Source organism: Podarcis gaigeae (genome assembly GCF_964106915.1).
Source record: "Podarcis gaigeae genome assembly, chromosome: 10".
NCBI classification, from domain to species: domain Eukaryota; kingdom Metazoa; phylum Chordata; class Lepidosauria; order Squamata; family Lacertidae; genus Podarcis; species Podarcis gaigeae.
Window position 1 is genome coordinate 66,315,581 of NC_139686.1, and position 18,963 is coordinate 66,334,543.

General features: G+C 40.5%; 1 protein-coding gene across 3 annotated transcripts in view; it reads left to right on the plus strand.

The window, feature by feature from the left end:
• Nucleotides 1-18,963, plus strand: part of CELSR1 (cadherin EGF LAG seven-pass G-type receptor 1) — a 157,217-nt gene that overhangs the window by 74,078 nt on the left and 64,176 nt on the right. For all 3 annotated transcript variants that reach the window (XM_083701225.1, XM_083701226.1, XM_083701227.1), the window contains exons 3-5: nt 2,153-2,375; nt 3,762-3,877; nt 10,712-10,800. In XM_083701225.1, the coding sequence (XP_083557351.1) occupies nt 2,153-2,375; nt 3,762-3,877; nt 10,712-10,800 (428 nt within the window). The remainder of the gene's footprint in view (nt 1-2,152; nt 2,376-3,761; nt 3,878-10,711; nt 10,801-18,963) is intronic.

Consider the following 18,963-nt stretch of genomic DNA (forward strand, 5'->3'; position numbering starts at 1 on the left):
GCCTTTTTATTAATTTAAGTTAATTTATTGTTACATTTATATCCAACCTTTCTTCCAAAGAGTTCACAGTAGGGTATGTATTTCTCCTCCTCTCTGTTTGTTCTGACAACAACCTTGTTTGGTAGGTTAGGCTGAGAGATAGCCCAAAGAATTCTAACTCTGGTCTCCCAAATACTAACCCAACATTCTAAAATACAACTGCACTAGCTTTTAGGTTTAATTGCTGTCACATTTTTCTAGACTTTGTCAAAATATTGGTGTGCAGAAAGCAAACACTATATTAATGTGTGTCAGGCAGAGCTGATTCACACATGGGCTCAACATACGATGGATGTGTGGCTCAGAAGCTCAGAACCTTATGCGTACCAGAGCATGTGTATGCAAATTCGTATATGAATAGATCCTGCTTGAACATTCAAGGAATTAAAAGGTCCCATGAGAGGTATAGCCATGTGGACTTCAGTTCAGGTCATGCTAAAAGTTCTGTGTGTTTTGGGGGAAGAGAAGAAGCCTATGTCTTGCAACCGTGTCCCATTTACCTGCCAGGTACACATGTAAACCACCCCAAAGAGCAAAGATGATCTTATTTCTTACTATTCATATGGAGATAACAAGTATGAGAAGAGGTGTTTTTACATGAGTGTGAATTCACAGGTTCTGTCTGGGTTGTTAATCTGAGTCAATAGTCCTGCCCTATACAATGGAAGAAACCCATTACTCTGTGGGCCTTTCACAGTTCACTCTGCATCTCTAGCAAACTCAGTACTCTTCCACCCCCTCCATCCCATTCATAGGATTGTTTACAAGATCACTTGGCTTTTTTATGAAGAAGAGAAGGGTCAAGAGCCCTCAAGATAACTAGGCATTGTTCAGTCATTCAGATTTCTTCAGAATCACATTCACATTTTGAAGGTGTAAACAAATTAGAAGTTCAGTCAAGTCCAGGAGTTGGTGTCCCAGGATAAATGACTACATAAACAGACCTTGAGCAAATAAGTTCTGGCACTCTATTGTTATTTCTTAGTATTTTATTATAGCTCCTTTATGTCGTACATCCCTTTACTGAAGACAAATATCACTCCAGCCCACCATGAATTCCTATGCTTCGCCTCCTGTGTTGCTAACATCTTAAATTTGCAGTCTTGATTTCAGATGTGAGTGAAAGTGAAAGAGGGTCTTTTAAATATGAAGGCAACCACTGTTTCAAACAGGAACAGAGGACAAACAATAGAATGAGCAAACAGATCTGTTGACTTGCCAGGAGACATTCTTGACCTTGGTGAAATGTTCAGGGATCACCCAAGTAGTTATTAAAAATATACATTCAACAATGTGCTATTATTTAATAACTCCAGGGCTATTTTTATCTACCCATAAGAATGGCAGTAATTTCAAGATTACAGACCATACAAACAGCTGCCTGTTCTCTTGTTTACTTGATTCTGTAGTGTTTCTGCAAGTACATATGTGCATGTCAATGCCCTGTTTGTTTGTTGTCAATTGCCCTTTCATCGGCTCTGTAAGATGTCACTCCAGATAGAAGTCAGGGCTTTATTGGTAGATACTCTCTTCCAGTTGCAATAGGGCAAGACCATACTTAGCCATTTATTTAGGTTTGTGCTGTTCTCAACAGTTCAAACATGCAAAAGCACTGTAGCCTGAGAGACTTCGTTGTGATTACTAAGTAACATAAGGATTGGCTCTGATCAGACAGCAAGATATGGTGCTATCCTTGTAATGTGGGTGGAAATGCTTTTGATGTTAGTGTATTTTTAATGACATTTTAATAGTCCTTTTGACTGTTAATTCCACCACCACAATCATGCAATAGAAGCTCTTTCCTCTGCAACAGTGTCAATTACTTTCATAAGAATGAAACATCTGGCCTGGTGTAATGGGAGAGCATGGAGGGGTCTTCTGTCAGAGGTGCAAGAGCAGACTATGGCACTTAACAGCTAACTCACGAGGCTAGAATGGGCAACTTTGTTTTATGGAATTAGACATAAATACATAACCTATTTCAGATGATAGTTTCTTCCGCTGAAGTTCATCAGTCACTACTTGAAATGCTTTTGATCTACTAAAGGTTTTGGAGGCATATTATTATCTCCTCACACTGGATGGATTTTTTTATTGTGTTGTGTTTCTTTAGGAGAGTACTGCGAAGTGAACGCTCGCTCTGGGCGCTGTGCTCCGGGAGTGTGCAAGAATGGTGGGAGGTGTGTCGATCTGCTCATAGGAGGCTTCAAATGCGAGTGCCCTGCTGGCGAATATGAGAGACCTTACTGTGAGATGACCACAAGGAGCTTTCCCCCAGAGTCATTTGTCACTTTCAAAGGATTAAGGCAACGCTTCCATTTCACTGTTTCTCTCATGTAAGTTTGCTTCCTTTCTAGTGAAAATTCCAATCACTGACCTGGTTCACACACAAAGCCAAACCATGGCAAAGAGCTGAAGACATATCTAATGAAGTTCACCACTTGATTTCAGTTTGTGTTTTTAAAATAACCCACCTGCCCACAAGCTGTCTTGCAAGTTAACCAAAAATTTCTAGTTCCTAAATTGCATGAAGGCTGCAGGTTATGTATGCCCTATATCACAGCTGAAAAAGCCGATGCAATAAAAACAGCTAAATTAAAAGTAGAGGCAGCTTAGAATCATCTACTTATTCATCAAAAGCTGTTTCTTTTTTCTTAAGCGTCTTGTCACATTTTCTGCATTACTTGTCAGCTGTGTGCCACCTACTATAAGGCCGAGGAGCTTTTCTTTCTCTCTCCTTTCCTTCCTTCCACCAACCAGTCACAGTTTTAAAGAAATAGTTTCTTGGACACATCCCAGTAATATGTCCTTGATGGAGATGGGTGGTTGCATGACGAATAGCGCAGAACAGCTAGGCAGGTCTTTGATGCAGGCTGCAGTCCTAAGATCAGATTCTTACAAGTTCCACCCACAACAGTTGGGCTTCCTTCTGAGTAGACATTTAAGATTGGGCTTCCAAAAAGCATGAAAATGATAGTGGCATGGTTCGACTCACCATTTTTTGTAACCTCGCACATCTGCTCCAAGCACTATAATAATAAGTCAGTGGTGTCCTAATTTGGCCTGCTAAGCCATTTTCCCCAAACCACAGCTACCTTCTCTGTACCTGATGCCACAATGGGACATTGGATGCGATGCCGATAAAGACACAATTGCAGAAGAAATAATATGGAGCCTTAAAGTGCACTCCTCTTCATTCATTTACAAGCAAGGCTGACTGTAACTGTTGATTGGCTGATTGGCACTTATAGCAGGCCCCACAAAAATTGACTGGGAGAAAAATGCAGCAGGAAAGGGTGGGAACAAAAACATCATGGAAGAAGGGTGGGGATTCAACTTTTAAATGTATATTGGATTTGATGTTAACTTGTTAAAAATTGGTAAAACTCAATAAAAAATTAATTGGCAAAGTAAATCTAAATTAGTCATGTCCATTAGCTTCAATGAGTCTATTCTGATTAGGACTAGCACTAAATGCCACCCAATGTATTATATTTAGGAAACTGTTGTGGTGATGTCATCGGCTCTCTTCGTAGGTACAATTTCAGACATTTTGCTAATATATGATACATTACAAAGGAAATAGGTTCCATTTTACAGCTAGGAATATAGTAAGTGGTCCATTCTTTGTTAACACAGTGGCGGGAAATTCTTAAGAGGTTTGTTTACGGAGCAACTTTGCTGTAGATAATTCTTCCCGTGTGCTTCCTGACCTGTTTTAGGTTTGCAACCAGGGAAAGGAATGCTCTGCTTCTCTACAATGGGCGTTTTAATGAAAAACATGATTTTATTGCACTTGAAATAATTGAAGAACAGATCCAGCTGACGTTCTCTGCAGGTAAGACATTTCTGTCTTTTTTGCTTGCTAAAGCCAGCAGTAGCTCCTTATTGAATGTGTGCATGTGTCAGTGAAACTGGACGGTAACTCAGTAGCGTGAGTCACCCAGTTGTATCCAGATTTTTTAAAAAAGCACAAAACAGCGATTCCACGTGGCTATGCTTGGTGATGGACTAAAGCAGGGGTTCCTAAGCTGTGGGCTGTGGGTCCACAAGCTCCATTTAGGAGGTTCATGCCATTTCTTTCTTTGAAGATGGAAGTGGTAAATATTAAATATTCACATTGTTTTTAACTGTATTTTGAGTGCTTCATTTATTACTGACACTGCATTTTGTTGCATTACAGTTTGGATTCTATGCAATTCAAATCGCAATACAGCAAGATACAATACATAATAAATGAAAGATGCAGTGAAAATACATTTGAACTTTTTACAGCATCTAGCACAGCACATTACAGGTGGAAAATCATTAAGTAGTCCACCAAGACACACACACACACACACACACACACACACACCCCTAGTCCATGAGCGGGGAGGAGTTGGGGGATACTGTGTTAGAGTGAGAAGTATGATTTTGATCCCATGAACCATTAAGAAGAAAGGCAGTAGATGTAGAAGATGATAGATAGATAGATAGATAGATAGATAGATAGATAGATAGATATAAAAATATATAGATACAGCTATAGATATAGATATAGATATAAATGATAGGTCAAAACCTGTGGTTTTCAAACAAATTAGTGCATGGGTATTTCTAAAACGTCTGCAGTTGTTCTGTTCACTGGAACAAATACTGGATTTACAGTCACAAAGCAAATGGATTTTAGACTATTAGGAGATCTGCTCAAAAGGGAAATAAATAAGATTATAAGCCTATGCATGCTTACTCAGAAATTCCAATTTTGTACAACTTAATGCTCTTTAAAGTGTGTATCGCACTATACAATTGCATAAAGTACATGATGGGTTTTACAAAATAGAATGAGAAGTTTTCATTGTCAACTATACGCTACATTGAAGGATTCATTGCTACAATAGTGAGCTGTGAGTGCCTATTTTTATAAGGTACTGAGTGTTCCCAAATTGCTTTAGGAGTCAATGGGACCATTCATGTACTTAAACTGAAGCACATGCCCCCAATATTTTGTACTAGACCATTCACACAGTGGCTGGAAATAGAAAGTGCAGCAAAAAGTAGGCCTATTTTCGACTTAAGTGAATTAAAACGCATAGTAGGGCAACACTGTTCATGTGTAGCAGAAGCAAGTTCCACTGTGATCAGTGCCTCATGCTGCAATCCTATTCACACTTTTTTGTGAGTACGCCCCATGGAACACAATGGGACTTACTCCCAAACTAACAAGCATCAGGCACTGTAATTAAATGAACAAAGGAAGGGAATTCAAAAAACTGCCAGGAATACTGAAAACTGCTGGATTGGTTCTTGATGTGCATAAGGCAAAGATGTAGTCTTTTGGAACTCTGATTCTGATATCATTGAAGAAGCTATTTTTTGGGTTTAAACATTTTGAGATGGTTGACATACGGCTTAAAAGTACTCCAGAGGAAACTTAACATGCCAGGTGAGAGCGGCAAAGGGCAAACACAATCCATATTCCTTTTATAATGTATGGCAAATTTTTATTGAATACATAAATTGTTCAGACTGTGGCAGGAATCAAACCAGCACTCACGGGAAAATGTGGCATGATCTTTTAGAGTAATCAAATGAAACTTTTAACACAGTGACATGGTAAAAGTTTGTATTTCATCAGGACGAGTTATTGGCCTTTACTGTTGTAAGAATTCTTTCCTCAAAATTTTATCTTCTGTACCATGAAAATAAATAAAAAGTACTCCAGAGGGTTGGCAACTCCTCTAGAGGCTGCAGTGGGGAGCAAGAACCTCCAAAATTGCCTCCATTCTACCCACGGTTCAGAGCAGCTCAGTGTGGTGTAGTGGTTAAGAGTGGTAGATTCGTAATCTGGGGAACCGGGTTCGCGTCTCCGCTCCTCCACATGCAGCTGCTGGGTGACCTTGGGCCACTCACACTTCTCTGAAGTCTCTCAGCCCCACTCACCTCACAGAGTGTTTGTTGTGGGGGAGGAAGGGAATAATAATAATAATAATAATTTATTATTTATACCCCGCCCATCTGGCTGAGTTTTCCCCAGCCACTCTGGGCGGCTCCCAATCAGTGTTAAAAACCGCACAGCATTACATATTAAAAACTTCCCTGAACAGGGCTGCCTTAAGATGTCTTCTGAACGTCAGGTAATTCTTTATTGTTAGCCACTTTGAGACTCCTTTGGGTAGTGATAAAGCGGGATATCAAATCCAGACTCTTCCTCTTCTTCTTCCCAAGCTGATATACCTAGCATATTTTTTGAATATATGACTTTTGACACCCCAAGCCTTCCAGGACAGTAATTTTGTTTTTAAAAGATAATGCTCCTGCTAGTTTTCTGAGCATTAAGACCTCCCAACAGTAGTGGCACACAAGAGGAAGAAAACCAAGGCACCTTTGCAAGGTGAGGAAGAACACTCAGGTGGTCTTTCTTTCCATTGCAGCTGTAGGCTGGGAGAAGTGTGGCGCTGATAATGGGGAGGAAAGTCACTATCTTTGCTTTTCAGAGTTGGCTTTCTGAAGAGCAGAAAGTGCACTTTATCTTCCCATCGCAGCAGGGCAGTTCCAAGAGGAGAGGTTCTTTTCCCAGCTCAGCACTGCAGGTAGAAAAAAAATCTGTGTTTGCTCTTCAGAGCACTTTATCTCTTCCTCACAGCCACAGCTCGGCTTCCCCTGTGTCTCTGTGTGTGAGTTTGCTGGGTGTCTGCATCTCTCTCTCTCTCTCTCTCTCTCTCTCTCTCTCTCTCTCTCTCTCACACACACACACACACACACACACACCGTGTGTAGTGAGAGTATGGACTGAAGTACGGCCTGTGTGGATGTGTGTGCATGCACAAAACTGAATGCACAGTTGCTGGACAAAATGACTTAGGCCATCATCACAGCTGGCCTTCAAAGGAGGCTAAGGGTCGAGAAAGGGTAAGCGTTCCTGGTATAAAGTAACCCATGATTCTGACCAATTTAAATTCAGTTAGTTTCCCTGTTCATGGGTGCAAAGTATTAACAAGGAACTGAGATTTTTAAAAGCATAAATCGATCTAATTATGCTTTGGGGTGTTTTTGCATTTGAATGTTTCCGTTTACAATAGGAATATTAGTTGCACTTAAGATGGTCTTAGGTTTATGAAAGTGATCATGGAAGCAGATTATGTTAACTGTCGAAACGTATGTGGTCTCTACCACTTCTTTTATCCATGTCTGATGAAAGCTTAGTTGACTGAAACTTATTTGTATTTCCTTTACACTCATTAAGCAGCAACACACCTTGCCTTTAAGATGAGTTGGATCTGTTAGCCAGGGCACAGTTTTAAAAATTGAAGACAATAGTTTTTTGGGTTGTCAGGTAGAGGGATGGGCTTCATAGAAATGGAGAAGGAAGCATAAAAATGCACATTTTAAGGAAGTTGCTGGGTGCTGGTGGCTATTGAGTTCAGTAAAACTAAGAAGGCTGAAACCCACATATGCTGGCTTATGTGAGCTATGCATCAATTCTGAGAGTCATAGGAGCTTTGGTGTGTGAGTATTCTGGACCTTAAATGCACTCTCCTACACTTTCACGCAAGAGATATAATTAGATGTAAAGCATTTTGCCCAAAGCAATACTTTCTGTATCTGCTAAGTCTAATTGGAAATCAACCTATGGTATATATAGTAACCAGAGAAGATTTCTGTCTAGATGGTATCTATTATTTGTTGGTGTCTGCACCCTCAAGCACTTTTTTATTAAGAAAGAGCAATAGTGATGCAAGAGGAAGGCTGCTTGTCCTGTTTTGTGTCTGAATAAGCCAGACGTTATTTGCAAAAGATTTGTGCTAAAATACTATAGAGAAGAAACAGAGAAAAAGAGGACTGCCATACTTGTATATACATTCTTAAATACTACGTAAGATCTTTGAGATATTAAATTTTATCAGCATGGCTGCGTTCCTTTATCATAAGTCTGCTTCATGAAAAATCATATCCATGAAAACATTTCCCTTTTAAAATGGAAAATTCGTAAGTCAGGGGAGAGTCAAGTGCTCTGATCCAGCAAGAAAAACCGATGTATAAAGCAATATTTCAGTGCCTGCAGTCAGCGTGGGTGCAAGTGATACCAGTATTTTGGGCCCCATTGAACTGGTTGAATTTTATTTTTCATGCTATTATGCATTCCCATCTGGTCACAATTTGCCACGTGCAGCTACTTTGGGGTGACTTGATACAAGAGCTGTTGGGTTGTATGCAATTAAGTGGTCCTCTTAGTGCAAGGATTTCCATCTATGCAACAGGACTTCCTCTCCCCATGTGCCCCCCAGTTGCCTCCCCGAATCTGTTTCAGAGCAGGTTGGGAAGGCTGGAAAGGGAGAAGAAGTCCTGTTGCTCAGGCATATATCCTTACACTAACAGATACAGCGTATTATTTTTTAAACTATCCTTTAATAAAATAAGTGACACATAGCCTTACATCTGATTCACGTTGCATTCTGTAATATGAGCAAATATAGGTCACAAAGCATCTCAGCAACCGAGACCTACATGTACAAATTCTTGAGTATAGAAGGAGGTGAAATTACTGTATTTTTCACCCCATAGGGTGCACCGGCCCATAGGGCGCACGTAGTTTTTTTAGGGGGGGAATAAAGAAAAAAAATTATTTCCTCCCCAGGCGCGGGACTGGGGCGGGGGAAGCCCGAGCTTCCCCTGACCCCAGCCCCCAGAACAGGCTGCTATCCGCAAGCCTAGGGAGCCCGGCAGGAAGTCGCGCCAGTCTCCCCAGGCTTGCGGATATCTGCCCAAAGCCCTGGGTGCGCTCCGCTGCGCTCCCTGGGTTTCGGGCTGCAGGCTGCTGTCCGTAAGCCTTGGGAGCCCAGCGGGAAGTCACACTGGGCTCCCAAGGCTTGCGGAGAGCTGCCCAAAGCCTAGGGTGCGCTCCCCAGGTTTCGGCTGCAGGCTGCTGTCTGCAAGCCTTGGGAGCCCGGCAGGAACTCCCGTGGGCTCTCAAGGCTTGCGGATAGCTTCCTGAAGCCTGCATTCACCCCATAGGATGCGCACACATTTCCCCTTCATTTTTGGAGGGGGAAAAGTGCGTCCTATAGGGTGAAAAATATGGTACTTGGGGTTCTGTAGAATTTGGACAACCCTGCAACTAATGTAAGCCTCTGAGGGACAACATGGGGCAAAATCCCAACATATAATTCAGTGGTGTGGAAAGTGCTTACTCTTGTGCAAGGCAGGGGCGGGGCATTCAGTTTTCACCAGCCAGGTATAAATTCTATTCCATATACCAAACTGTTCCCAAGGGTTGCCCAACTCCCAGGAGCACATTTTGTAGGAGGTGTAGAGGGCTGCAGTGAGTAACAGAGTGGGTGGGGGCTGCCCAAAATCCGATGCTCTACCTTGGGCAAACAGAAATGCTTTCAGTTTCCACTTTGTTTGAATAACCAATGTTGTAAAATAAACAGAAGTTGGAAAGTTGTCACAGATTTAAAGACAAGCACATACATTTTACGACTGCTATGAAATGAAACTTCCTACTATGGAAGTAGCTTTTCTTTTTAGGGGGACTGAGATAAGAGGAGCCTTACTTCTGCATTGTTTGTTTTTGTTAGTGTTGCAGAAATTAGGAAATGCCTAACCTCTAAAAAGAGGCTGTATTTGTGTTCCTCTTTCAGTTTAATGCCTGTCTGTATAAACTGAGCAGGTGTGTATGTTAAACTAAAGGAAACGTTTGCATGAATACAGCTAGAAATACAGTGGTTTATCGTATGCATCGGGGTTTTTTTAATGTTTTCTTTTCTTTTTTTATTCTTCTGTAATGGAAACTTTTGTCTAAGTAGTCATTCATAACAAACCCTGCCTGACCAATTTGACAGGACCTTGTGTACTTTTGCTGTAGATGTTTGTTCTTACCTCAGGACAGCAGTGAATAGTCACCAGGCTGGTTGTACTGGTATGCACAATTAATCTGACATTCTCTGCTTTATCGGATCCAATCTTTAAAAGACATTTTAACGGAAAAGAAAGGAAGCAATGCCATTAATTGCAAGGTTAGAACTCCTGGAGCTTTCTAGGGCAAAAAATGTTTTCTTTGTTCCCTCACACCTTATCTGACAGTCCTGTAAGACCCCAGCCTGGAAAAACAAGAAAGCCACAAAAACGCACATTCTTTCTGTGGGTAACAACTGTTTGCACAATCTGTATTTGCCCTAATTATTTACCTTTTGTCAGGAAAAGTGTTTTCACTCTTTAGTTAAAATTTGAGGACTGCCACCTTCTTAAGCACCAGAACACTAGATATAGGGGGTGTAATCCTCTATATTTGTAGGATCGTAATTAACAAATTTGAATATTGTTTGCATTATCATAATTTATATCAAGCCAAAGTTTATAGTAAGCACAGTTTATACTCTGCAGCTAGTCATTTTGTTGTCATTTATTTGTGAAGGAATTTAAGTGTCAATACCTTCTTGGCTTTTGTTTTCTAAATGTGAGAATGATGCCAGTGCCAGTGATGAATGAATTAATGAATGAATGAATGAATAACTTGGAGAAAGGCAACCCTCTCTCCACTCCTGCCCTCAATGCAGTCAAGTGCAGGAAGAAGAATGGAAAGTTTTCCCTCAACTGCTAATCAACATTTTTGTTAATTACAAAGATGAGAGTGTAGTGGAACTTTATAAGGTGATTGTTTTTCTTTCTCTTTCATGCAACCTTTCAGGGGAAACCACTACGACAGTTGCCCCCTTTGTTCCAGGAGGGGTTAGTGATGGGCAGTGGCACTCTGTCCAGGTGCAGTACTATAACAAGGTAAGGCAACATATTTGGGATATATTTTTGTGAACTGAATTCTTCTTCATTCATATTGGCCAGCTTATTTGCTCAAGAGAACCAGAGCCAGTCTTTAGACTTGTACAGTGGACCTACATTTAGCCAAAGCATGTTGCTGGAATGGAAGTTTTTATTTGAGACATAATACTCCCTGCTTTAAAAGAGCAACAGAGTGGCTGGCTCTAACCCTTAGCACTGTTGGTGTAAGATTCTGTACCTCTGCCAGTGAGGCTGCCATGGCTGCTGTCCACTAGACAGTGGTGCATTAAAGTCTATGTAAAGGCTTAGAAAATCAAGTCCAGCAGGTTGCATACAGATCAGCATCCTCCTTTAAATGAACAATATGGGTTTCAACTTGTGAGAGTAAGAGCTCTGTTCTGTGCACTGAACTCCTCCTGTCATAAGAAACTGCTGATTCAGGGGAAGCCTTTCTTTATTTTTAAACGTAAAGAGAGCAATTATTCAGATTCTTTTTGTTGTTGTTGTTGCTGCTGTATTTGTAGCATAATTAAGTCAGAAGCTCTTGGTAAATATCCAGGGAGGGGAAAAACAACATAAACAAAGAAATAGCTCTGAATTCACTGGCTGAATGCCATTTTCAATTTAACAATTTAGACTGAAGATAATAGCAAATAATTGCCACTTCTAAAGCATCTGGCTCTACCATGTTGTTTCTGAGGTTTTAAGAAACATATAATCTTGAGTCTGCATTTCAAGTAAAAATGTTACCTGTTGCACATTCTGAAGAGTTTAATTGGTGGATAAGGTTTGGTGTTTCTCTTACATTGTTCAATTTTGTATCTTGTTATAATGGCACTGAATCCCTGATGCCATCATGCTTTCGTTGGCCTGTTCAACGATTAGAATTATTTGTCTTAGTTAAGTACATCCTCCTTAGAGTTTACATTAAGTATTTGGCACACTTAAAATCCAGTCAAACTTAAACACATTTTAGTGTCATTAATTTCAATTAGAAAGATTTAAGCACACACTAAATGGGGCTTCAAGATGCTGGTTTGATTGGATCGTGCCTTGATTATCAGCTGATAAAAGTCCAAGAACCCTGGCTGACTTGACTTAATTATTTCATCATTAGCATGATCAGTAATTTCTGTTTGGAAACTTTATGAGGAATATAGTTGCTTCTTGATGAGATGGAGGATATATTCATACAATTGCTGATTGATTAATTAGCACTTTGATGGTACACAATGCATTGTCTTCCTAAGCTTAGGAAGCAAAATGATGAGAGTAGGATTTTTTTCATCACATGATAAGCTTGTAAATGTATTGCAGCTCTCTGGGTTTTCAAATGTTTCAAGTATTATAATGTTCAGGGGTGTCTCATGGTTTGGTTGGCACTTTAGGCAGGATGGGGTAGGGCGGGGCAGAGTGACAACTCCAGTGGCAAGACACTCTGATACAAACTAAAAGAGGACCTCAGGATTTCCCTAGTTGTCCGAGAGAATTCTGAAACACAGCAGAGTCTCAATACACATGGAGAGCTAACTGTACCAAAGCCAAGGAGAGATTGGACATGCATTTCCCATTGAATTGTGCTGCTCCAAATGGTTACCTGGTCTGCTTCTGTAGCCAAAACAATTTGGATTATATATAGAGGGTTCTCATGTTTAAACCACATAGCAGGAGTCAGTAGCTGAAAACTTACCTCAGACAAATTCAGTTCCCTGATAGACTCTTTCTTACTCTCTCGCCAGTTGCCAAACCATGAAGAAAAGAGGTGGGTCAATTGAGTAGCATATGTAGCATCCTGATTTGTTAGTAGTCCTCTTATGAGGACGTAGGAGTCTTGGCCTTCTGACTCTGCGTCCATTCTCAAAGCAGCCTTCTGGGTAAACTAGTTGCTGTTTAGTGGTATACAGGATGCTGAAAAGAAGACAAAAAAATTATATCAATAAGGATGCTGTGTCATTGAAAATCATATTATAGTTTGAATATAGAGATTCAGGATATTCATGAAGTCTCCACATATTGGCTCCAAATGGCTGGCTGGACCACTTCTGTGACTGAAGCAATCTTAATTATGTTTTGTTGGAACCACCTATCTTCATACCCCATGGTTTGAAATTGGCTTGCTTCAAGAAACCATATGAACTATGGTTTGTCTGGCTTTGGACATCACAACAAGCTGTGGTTAAGCAAAAATGAAAGCAAAGGCTTCCAAACTGGTCCTTGCAGCTGCACATAAAGCCTAGGGCTCACTGCTGCTCATTCTGGTAACCCTCAGCCATGGTTCAGCGTTTGAACAAAATGAGCAATTCCACTGTTTCAGCCTGCTTTAAGTTCTTTTATGAAGGAAACTTACCCATTCCTGCGTGTATTTTTATTTTCAGTCTTATATTGCTTATTTTGCTTCCCTGCCATACAATTACAAATATTTGTAGCTTGTTTCATCTGTGTGCTTGGACCCCGTGATAAATTTCCTTACAATCTGAAGAAACACTCTGCGTTTGGGTGTTATTTCAGAAAGTAGCTTTAATAGAAAGCTGATAAAACGACAGATGATAGAGTAATTCATAGTTTTTTTGCTGAAGCCATTCCTGCCCATTGGCCAAGAAGCCTGGGAAAAGGAGCATATATCAGCTGAAGTCTGGATTTCTTAGCGTGGTTGTTGGTTTAGAATTCTAAGCAGCTGCCAAAAAGATAAGGACTTGAGACAGCTCCAGGGTATTCTTTAAAAAGGAAAGTGATCCCACACACTGGTTAAAAATAAACCTTTGTCTCATTTTCATGATTCTTTTGCTCTCCCCACCCCCAAGTGATAGATGTCTTCTAGCAGTATAATTATTCATGTTTGAAAATAGGTGGGAAAATGCTTTGCAAATTTTGTGTACAAGCTAATTTTGTACCTATTCTAAAAACCAGATTCTGCCTCTCTGAGCTCAAGTAAATTAATATGCTGCTTTGGGAACAAAATTGGTGCAAGCAGTCTCAGGATCAGATCACAGTCACATGCCAGGCAGATGTCTAGCTTTTATTTACTTAATTCCTCACCCTGCAACAGCTTGTGTACATGAAGTTAAAATTGCAGTAAAACAGATTAAAACAAAAGCATTAGAACACCACTATATGAAAGTAGTCTGCAAAATAAAAACACACAAACAAACAAAGGCAATTTACAGAGGATGAAAATGTCAGGAGAAATAAAATAAAAAATCATTTTTCTGGCACTGAAGTAACATCAAGGTTGGTGCCTAGTAAGCTCATCTGGGGGAGACATTCCACAGTTGGTGGTCCCACCAGCAAATAGTCATCCTCCATACCTCAAATGGTGGCATCTGAAGAAAGCTTGTTCATGGTGGATCTTTCTGAAAGATTGTTAGGATGGTGCTACAGAATTATTGCATTGAAGCAACTGCCTATTGAATCTTACTAGAAACAGTAGAGGAAGCTTCTGGTCCTCTCTGAGGCTACAGAAGCTCTAGTGGCCTTTTGGTGTATTGTTGGCACACATGCAGTGCGCACTAGCCTCTGCTGGGTGGGTGATTTAAGCAAGGCTAAGCCACAGCCCTGCCTTCTGCTCCCCTTTTCTCGTCAGGATTCCATCCCTTGTTTGACTGAGGCAGAGAACACCACTTTTGCCTCCAGTGGTATGTATTTGGAGGCAATTCATTGGCAGACTCTTGTTTTAAGGAGGACTAAGATTTTAAAAAAGCACTATGAGGGGTTTGCTAAGACATAGATAATTTAGGGATTATGGGCTATGCCAAGATAAATGGATGTTATGTCTAAACTTGATACAACTCAGACACGTCATAATAACTCCAGTGTATTGCTCTACTTAAACTGCATAAATAGAGCAGGTTTGAAAGTAAGGCAGCTTTTCTATTAATTTCATATCTGCATTATTTCTAGGTCTCTCTATTGCTTTCTCCTTCCTCTCCCAGCAAATCTATTACCTTACCATTCTGGATTTCTGTTTTAGCGTTGTTCTTCCTGTATATTTCATCTCTGCTCTACTAAAATGGTTCAATACTATGTTGTTTAGCCAGTGTTAGCAACCAAGGCAAGACAAAGTTCTCTTGCTCCCTAAACATATTTACATTTATCTATATGCTGATCTTTTTACATGGCCCTCTCTCTGAAACACTTGTAATAACTAGCATCTCTTCAAGTTCTGCATACTGTATATATGTGTGTGTATCACACACGCACAAATATACAGTGGTGCCCCGCAAGACGAATGCCTCGCTAAACGAAAAACCCGCAAGACGAAAGGGTTTTCCGATTTTTTAGCGGCTTCGCAAGACGAATTTCCCTATGGGCTTGCTTCGCAAGACGAAAGCCCATAGGGAAATCTCCGGGACAGCGGGGAACCCTCCTCCCACCGCAAGCCCCGGGAACAGAGGAGAAGCTGCGTGTCTTCCCCTCTGTTCCCGGACCTGTCCTGAAGGCTTGCGGCGGGAGGTCCGGGAACAGAGGAGAAGGCGCACAGCTTCTCCTCTCTTCCCGGGGCTTGCGGTGGGAGGAGGGGTTTTCCTCCCCACCGCCAACATTCAGAAGGCTGTTCTGAAGGCTGGCGGTGGGAAGAAAAGCCCTTCTCCCGCCTCCAGCCTTCAGAAGAGTCCCCCGCAGGGCTCCCCAAGCTGTGAATGTCTGCCGCGCGCGAGGGGCGATCTGCAGGAACTCTTCTGAAGGCTGGCGGCGGGAGAAGGGCTTTTCTTCCCACCGCCAGCCTTCAGAAGGCTGTTCTGAAGCCTGGCGGTGGGGAGAAAAGTCCTCCCCCCCCCACCAGCCTTCAGAAGAGGTCCGGGGAGAGACTGTCCCCGGACCTGGTCTGAAGGCGGTCTCCCTAGGAACGCATTAATTGATTTTCAATGCATTCCTATGGGAAACCGTGCTTCGCAAGACGAAAAACTCGCAAGACGAAAAAACTTGCGGAACGAATTAATTTCGTCTTGCGAGGCACCACTGTATACATAACGAGAGAGTTTTTAAAAAGAGCTTTATTCTTAGATCAGTCAAATAGACAGGTGACCACCAGGAAACCTCCAGTATCAATCTCATTTTTACTATACTATTTGAAAAAATTGATAGATATACCGGTAATTCATGATGATAGAAATAGGCAAATATAACATTTTGTTGTTTTCTTAACATTTGAGGCAAATGAGACACAATTGTTACAAAGATCCCTTAATCAGAAATGCACCTCCTTAAAACTTGGAAGAAATTCCAGTGTTTCCACTTTGGATGAATTATGTTGTAAAGTTTCAAGGCTTCACAGGTATCTTTAACTTATTACACCACCTGCAATAAGTCTTGAAAGGAAAACAGGACTTTGACTGATTTTGTGGAGCAGGAGTTTTTAAAATTAAAATCTTTGATGTGCTTCCAAATCCCCTTGCTGTGAATCATGTTATCTTTAATCTACCAACTAAATTATCTTTTCTTTAATACAAAGTGAAGCTTCATCCAAAATTAAATTGAGCATGTCTTTTTCATGGGAATGCCAAAGCAAATTACACAATTTGAACAAATACTAACAATTGCATACACTTAATGAAAATTAGAGAGTAGCCTCTTAAATCCTAACATGCTGTGTAACAGTCAACAGAATTCTGCAGCTTGTTTTTCCATTGGTAGGTATGTAAAGCAGCCTTGACAGGCTGATTGGGCAATTTGTTTTGAGCAAAGCATATATGAAAAAATACACCTCTGCAATCTCCAGTCAACAAATGCAAGATCCATTTGTGGTAGCATAACATATCCTGCAGCCCTGGCTGCCTCTGCAACTGGAAGATAGATTATCTCACTTCCTTCTGGAAAACAGGTTTTGCATGATGATAGCAGTCACCTGTTATGTGACCACAGTCATACTGTACCTCTGAGATTATCATTTGCTCCACTGTATACCAGTCCCTAGTTATCTCACTGTTATCCTCTGGAGAACAATGCTATCTTACGTCATAGGTAAATACCAGGGTAATTGTTTAGATTGCAATCTGAGAATGTGCCAGTTAGAATTGATTGCTGAGTTATTAATAGTAATGATATTTGTGTTTTGGAATTAATATACCTTTAATTTGTTGAAAAGTCATCGACCAACCTAGAACCTAAACACCTTTTTATTCCAGATAGTTTAGATTAGCAGTTTGCCTAATGGATGAAAAAATAATAATAATCACAATCTAATAGGATCCATATGGAAATGTGTAGTTGAAGAGAGATCTGTGGCCAGCCACACCTTCGCTACACAATGTGTAGTAATGTGCCCAGCTTACAAGGAAATAAAAGCCAGCAGTCAGAAGAATCCATACAGCTAGGCCACTTTTACTGAAAGCACTTTTTAGGAGCAGTGAGCTCTTTCCAGAAGGTGTCCATAGTGGTGACTTACACAAGTTATCATGAAACAAACACTGCAGCTGTACACCAGCCCCTCACTGGCAATTCAGACTGGCAATTCAGTCTAGCCATTTCCCCAGAAGAGGTTAAGGAGGAGCATGTTCTACTGTGGCAATACATAGCAAGAACTTTTTTGTTCTCCCTTCCCAAAACCTGTAAACTGGAGGAATGAACATTCAAAGTCTTAAGTGTGGTGCCAACAGTTACCTTTACAATAAAGGTAAAGGTCGGGTATATGTCACAATCCCAGGGGATGGCTGAGGTGGAAACTTCATCCTCTTTGCAAAGGATGCAAAATAGCCAAAGCAATGAATCATTGTGATTCCCTGTCTCTCTAGATTCCTAGAGAGAACATGTGTGCATGCAAGAATGCTGACTGTTGATGTGTCTTAACAGCTTGCCAGACTGAGTCTAGTATAAGGATTCTGAGTCTACAGTACCTGGGTAGAAAGAATTTCAACCACCGTCACAGCCTTTAGATAACCCGCAACTGCTAGTATTTTCCTTTCTACACAAGTATTAAAGGTATATAAGCTTAATCATCTATCAATTGATAGGTGCCAAGTCTTAAAATATTTTTTTTATATATCTGGATGGAGCTCACAGAACACATTCTGTTCATCTCAGATATACACCTATTGCATGTGCTTAGAAGTATCCTGTTATTATAGAATATTGTGCAGACATGATGCCACACGCCCAAGCACAGCACAGTGTAGATGGCACAGTCAGAAATCAAAACTACTAAGAAAGTGAATCAAATTCTAGCTCAATTCATCTGTATGCCTTTTAAAACAGATAAAATTCAAGGCAATCTACAGAATGCAGATAAAATCATGCACTTGTATTATATCGGTAAGGAATTAAACATAGTGTGCACCTAATCAAATCTAATAATTTTGTGACATGTTGTTATAACATTAAAGGACAGGGTTATCCTAATTAGGTATAATCTAGCTGAACAGTGAATGGATCTTTGTATGATGTAGCAGTAGTATAGCTGTTCTGTCCTCATTTTATTTGCTGATCAATACCTCTCAGAATTGTCTGATTGGCATCCATAACATGTGTTCTACCACTGAATTATAATTCTTCCATTTGTAGCTGCAGCTGAATATCCACAGAATAACTAAAACCATTATTGCGTTGCACTTTTAGTCATTCCTTGATGAAAATATTTTGCCCACAAACTACCCAACTCCATTTCGTAGAGCTTGGAAATTTGATTGTCAGTTTAGATCTTACAAACTAATCAGAAATGTATTTATCTAGTCAGAAATATGTATTGTTGAGTTCAGTGAGATTTACTTCCTGGTTAATATGCTTAGAGTTATAGCCGTAGACATTACCAGATTATTAGAGAACACAAGGTATGTTTTGAAATGTTATTTTAGCACACTTGAGTGTCTTCCATTTGTTATACAGCAGTGTGTCAGATGCCTGTCTGTAACTTCATTCTGTAGTGCTTCAAGAACATTTCAAGACTAGGCAGCCATAAAGGTACTTTCCACCTGGTTGTCTTGATCCCTATGTCTTGGTCAGCTGATGACTTCATTTTATGGTGCCGGGACATAGATGGCTGGAGCAGCAGCATATAACAAAATTACAGATGACATCTGAAATGAGGATTCGCTGAAATTCCACACGCAATTATTTTCACAATTTGTGGTGCAATTGTCACCAACAGAGATCATAGTCAGAGAGATAGAATCAAGTCCCAGTGCCTTCAGAACTAATTCATTAAAGGATTGGGATGGATTATCTGCATAAACAGTA